The sequence below is a fragment of the Triticum dicoccoides genome, chromosome 3B (assembly GCF_002162155.2).
Source record: "Triticum dicoccoides isolate Atlit2015 ecotype Zavitan chromosome 3B, WEW_v2.0, whole genome shotgun sequence".
Taxonomy (NCBI): Eukaryota; Viridiplantae; Streptophyta; class Magnoliopsida; order Poales; family Poaceae; genus Triticum; species Triticum dicoccoides.
Window position 1 is genome coordinate 392,166,121 of NC_041385.1, and position 5,639 is coordinate 392,171,759.

General features: G+C 55.3%; 1 protein-coding gene across 1 annotated transcript; it reads right to left on the bottom strand.

Annotated features, from left to right (window-relative positions):
- Positions 1-221: 221 nt before the first annotated feature.
- On the bottom strand, positions 222-2,808 carry LOC119276160 (formin-like protein 20). The gene has a single exon (XM_037557155.1). It carries the CDS (start codon positions 2,585-2,587, stop codon positions 509-511), a length of 2,079 nt encoding a protein of 692 aa, XP_037413052.1. The 5' UTR covers positions 2,588-2,808; the 3' UTR covers positions 222-508.
- Between the last annotated feature and the right edge of the window lie 2,831 nt (positions 2,809-5,639).

Here is a 5,639-nt window from a genome sequence, read left to right on the forward strand (position 1 = left end):
TAGGCAAATCATCCACGATCACCGTACACAAGGTGTAGTATTATTGCACGTACAACATGATGATTCAAAATAAATAAACTGTAAAGATCTTTCACTTTCTACGACTATACTCCTCGCCGAGCTTTCTGGCCATGTTAAGTAGTACTACTAGTATATAGACTGTAGACACATGAAATTTGTATCACCTCGCCGAGCTTTCTGGCCATTTTAAAACATGCGCATAAAGCTCCCTATACCACTCTCTTCAATTAGAGTAATAACCTCAACACTGAATTCATCCTCTCCACAAGCAATCAATAACCCAATCTCACTGTCAATTATCCTAAACTACCCAAAAAATTGAGAAGAAAAGTGAACCAAATCTCATGGAAAATACCTCAAATAACCCAATACCCAAAATAAATTCCCTTTTCATTTTGTTTGTTTTGAAAAAAAAAATATTCGCTTTTCTCTCTGTTGTTTCCAAGCGTCAATGCAACACCTCGGAAGTCAGAAGTAGAATTCGAATTTACAAGCCGGCGGCAACAGCGGCCGCGGTGGCGGTTACCGGCGTCTCCGGCAACGACATATCGTCATCATCATCTTCGAAGAGGGACCCAATGACCATGAACTCCCCGTCCTCCTCCGCCATGGTCACGGTCGCGCCTTCTTGGATCTGCAGCTTCTCCCTGTACGAGTTGATCTTCTCCAGCTTCAGCCCGGCGCGGAAGCGTTCGATGAAGTTGTCCGCCTTGGTGTTCACGTCGGGGCTCGCGCAGTACGACGGTGCCGGTGACGCAGTGACCGACGGAACCTCCTCCTCCCCCTCCAGCATCGGCGGTGGAGGAGGCGGTGGCGGCATTGGGGGCGACGGCGGAGGAAGCGGGTAGGCGTAGTACACGACACCGCGCCTGGGATACAGTGGCGGCTGCTGCGGATACCCCTGCGCGCGTATCTGCTGTTGCGGGTGCGCGCTCGCGCGCGGCGGCCGTGTCCTCACCGGAGCTGGCGCTGGCTGCGGAGGAGCGGGGCGAGACGGAGGCTGTGGCGGTTTCCTTGATCGGCGCGTTGGTGGGGGCGGAGGTGGCGGTTGCGGTGGCGCGAGGGAGTTCATGCGGCGGCTCTTGCTGCCTCCTTTCTTGAAGAGGTTGGAGAAGATGGATGACGGCGGCGGCGGGGGAGGGGGTGGCGGCGGTGGCGGGCGTGGAGGATTGGCACGGCCGGTAGCTTCGGGACTCGCCGATGCTTCGGACGAAGGCGACGAGTAGTGGTCATCGGAGAGATGGTGATGGTGGTGGTGGTGGTGCCTCTCCCTCTTCATGATAATGCTCTTGCGCTTCTTCTGGTAGAAGAGAGCAATGGCGGAGGCCAGTTCCTTTGCGCCGCCCACACTGCCGCTCCTCTTCTTCTTGCTCCTCGACATTGCCGCCGGTGGCAGAGGAGGAGGTGGCGGCGGAGTCCCTGGGGGAAACATGGCTGGCGATGGCGACTGCGGGTGATTGATCTCTTCCACTATAATCTCCTTCTCCACTTCTTCCATTGTCGGCAGGTTCTCGAGGCTGCGGCGGCGACGGCGAGGCTGCTGCGGAGGGGCAGGTGGTGGTTCTGCGGACGCCATCTCCAATAGCGTAGCGCCCAGCTCTTCCGGGCTCCACGTCCTGCTCCTCGCCGGCGTAGCGCGAGTCTCCGTGGGACGCGTCCTCTCCTCCTCCACCTCAACCATCTCGGGGAGCCTCTCGAGGCTGCGTCGGCGACGGCGAGGCTGCGGCTGCGGGGCAGGTGCTGGTGGTGCGGACGCCATCCCCAGCAGCGTAGCGTCCAGCTCCTCCGGGCTCCAGGTCCTGCTCCTCGCCGGCGTAGCGAGAGTCTCCGTCTCCGCCGGATGCGTCCTCTCCTCCTCCACCTCATCCATCTTGGGGAGCCTCTCGACGCTCCGCCTCCGCCTCCTCGCATCCTGAGGCAGCGGTCTGGCGCGCACCTCGTAGGTGTCCACCGGGATCGTCTTCACATCGGACGACGTCCTCCTGAGCGGCCGATCGGCGTCGTCTCGGCGGGTCCGGTACAGCTCGGCATCGTCGTAGGAGCGCCAGGCCAACTCCGGTGACGCGAGGCCCCAGACGCCGTCGCTGTCCAGCCGCAGCTCCGGGTAGGAGCTGCTGCTCTTCATCCGCCGGATCCCCGTCTGGGCGTTGTGGTTGGTGTAGGAGTTGTTGAAGCTCGCCCAGACGTCCTCGGTGCTCGGCTCCGGCGTCGGCGCCGCGGCAGGGGACACCCGCAGATGGCTCTTGGGCGCCAGCGGCGCGGGGCCAGGGGCCTCCCCATCGGCGTCGCCCCCGCCGCGGCCGAGGAGGCCGCAGAGGATGGCGAAGAGCACGAGGCAGAGGTTGACGACGTCCCAGCCGCTCTTGAGCGTAATCCCTCCGCGCTGGAATCCGCCGCCTCGGCGCACGGCGGAGGGGAGGAAGAGCAGCAGGAGCAGGGAGAAGAGGAGCACGAGGAGCCAGACCTTGGCGCCGCCGGCGGTGCCATTGTCGTCGGCGTCGGCGGTGGAGTAGGAGGAGGAGGTGCTAGGACCCGTGCCGTCAGCGCTGGAACCGGTCCTCTCCATGGCGCCCGTGTTGATTCCTCGCGTCGTCGCACGGTTGAGATGCGAAATCCAAAAGCGCAGAAAGGCCAAAGGAGCAGCAGCAAAATGGTTCGTGTGTGGAGCTTTTTGTATCTCTCTCTCTCTCTCTCTCTCTCTCTCTCTCTCTCTTTCGCTAATCTGCTGGCCTCCTCTCTGTCTGCGTCTGCTTTCTTGTTGGCTGGTTATATACGTGAGGTGAGGTGAGGTCTGAGGTGAGGGGAGTGGTACATGCTTAAGTTGTTTGTCCGGTTTTATTATGCGGCACGGAATCAAAATGATTTTGGTTGAAGAAAACGGGGAATGAATGAATGATTGTTGGGCTTCTGAGTCTATACTACTACTAGTGTAATGCGCTGGACTAGTGAACGTTAATCTTTTCTTAACCCATCCAGCACAGCACTACTGGTAGCCAGTAGGAGGAGTACTAGTAGGAATTACGCGCTTAAAATTCGGTGTGTCCGGGAACCTTCCTTCGGTGCCAAGTACTACACTACTAAGTGTAGTAGTTGCATCCCAGTGTTTGATTAATTAGTCTGTGCCAAACTGACTGGTGGAATGTACTACAACTAGAAAATCGATGGATCTCACCAGTAGACAGCAGTACAATGCACGGTCTCTACCGTCGGAGTATATTGTCTGCTCTGCTCTTTCGTTTTACGAAATGGACTTTTTGAAAAAAATTAAACAAAAGAGAAAAGAAAAAAGAAATTGATTTGTTTCCCCGCTGTGGCGTGCTGGTTGTTGTGAGCTGAAGCCTGAAGCAAGCAATGTATGTGTGCGCTAGCTGTTGCAACAATCCAAGCTTTTAAGTTGTAACGTCCCGGCGCGTCGCGTGTCGGGTTTTCTTCCGGAAATGCTCCCATTCAGCAACTGATGCCAGCCCAGCCAGGGTTTTCTTCTCTTCTCACCCTCAACCTCAAAGTTAAGTTGAGGCCAACAGAAAAAACCCATGCAAATTTAGCCTTGCAATCCACAACTAAGCAACACGTTCTCCTTGCGGCTAGCTGGCGGGAATTCGGTACGGTATCACGGAGGAAACAAAATATCCGCCCCAGTATACTAGTCCCACAATTCCGCCTATTTCGGTGGATTACTTGGCCTGAAAGTGGCTATAGTTGGCTCAGCGCAGCAACCGCGGCTTGTTTTGGCAAGTGATCATGATCGATCGGCAAGCAACGATCTAGCTAGCTAGCTGTGGCTTCCAGCGGAGCGGAGCAAATAGAAATGGTGGCCCCTCCTCCTCCTCTTGGCTCATCATTCACGCAAGAGACGACCGGACCATACGAATCCATGTTGGTTGTATCATCTCATTTCATGGAAGTAGCAGTAGAGCACTTAGGCCAACTCCACCGCGCGATTCTAAGCGGACGTCTGTTTTGTTTGAATTCTGTCCGTTTGAATAGGGCAATGGGGTTGTGTCCGGGCGTGTCCTGAGATGCGGTGGCCGTGCGCCCAGCGCAATGCCCCATCCGTTTGCCCCATCTTGTCCGCCTCCATTTTAAAAAGAGAGCAACGTTTCAAATGCCACGCCCTAGTTCAGGCCAGCGGCCCTAGTTCACGCTGCAACAGAGCCAGCGGCCTACACGTCCATCGCCGGCAACACAGCCGGCCTCCAAAATGAATGTTTTTCTCACCGGCACACAGCCAGCGACCGAGTGGGCGGGCGGCATCCATGCCAGCCTCCAAAAAATAACGGCCGATCGGACGACCTAGTTCAGGTCGTCGGCGTCGAACATCTCCTTCTGCCTGGCCTCGAACCAGCTCCTCGTCTTCTCGCTCATCTTAGACAAATCCACGCTCATGATCGCAATGACCACCTCCTTTGCTTTGGTTGCGGCATTGGTGGCCTCGATGTCGAGCTGCCTCTGCCTAGCCGAGACATTGGCGGCCTCGATGTCGAGCTGCCTTTGCCGGGACGCCTCCTCCATGTCGATCTTTCTCCTTTTGGCCGCCTCCTCCATCTCAAGCTTCTTTCTTTGAAGCTCTAGGTATTGCTTCATTTGCTCGTCCTTGCTTTGCCGCTTCTTCTCGTCCCTCATATCCTTTTGAGAATGTCATGCAAAGTCTCATGCAAGGTCATGAATGAGGCATCACGTATGTCGTCCACCTTGAAGTTGGTCTTGCCCCTCGGCCTCTTCAACGCCTCGTCATCTCCACCTCCAGCAAACTTGGCCGTCTTCTTGCCTCTCTTCCTTTGAAGTTCACAGTATTGATCCTTGAACTTAGGGCAATTGTTGATGATCGTCCAACAATGCGTAAGAGTGAATGGCTTGTCATTGTGTCGGGCCTTGAATGTTTACAAAGATTGAAATGCCTATACCACATGATCAACAACAATTGAACATGCAAACATATACAAGGCCAAAGTCTCATGGCCGTAGCAAGGAAAGGACTAAGATAAGGAGAGCATACCATGTCCCCAACGCCGAGACCACTCACGGGCTGTGCTTCAACGCTCTCAAATGCGGTGCAATACTTGTTACATTCTTGTTGGATGAACAACCACCTCTTTTGAATCGAGGTGATGCCACGGTTGCTTGTAATTTGGTAGGGCTCAATCATCTTCCTTTCATGGAATGTTTTGTGGACTCTCGTCCAAAAAACAAGGCCCTTTTGTTGCGCGCCGGTCTACGGATCTTGGCTAATCTCCATCCAACGTTGGCAAATCAACTTGTCCTTATCTTGTGTATATGAACCCGTGCGAATGCTCTTCCTCCTCTTTTGTGCTTCAGCTCTTTGAGTGAGCTCGTCGATGGACAATGGCTCGCCACCAATATCAATGTCAATGCCTTCTTCTTCATCACCATCACCTTAGCAATAGATGTCATCGTCTTCATGCCACGAGTCACCATGGTCGTAGTCAGCATGATCGTCGGCCTCTTCATCGGCAACGTATTGGGCGCGGCCATCCTGACTTTGGGTCTCCTCGGGGTCGTAGGCATGGCCTTGCCCACCCTCGTAGATCACATCCTCCATGAACGGGTTGTAGAAGGGGTCGTCGACCGGGGGCGTTGGTGTTGGCATTCCGTCGAAC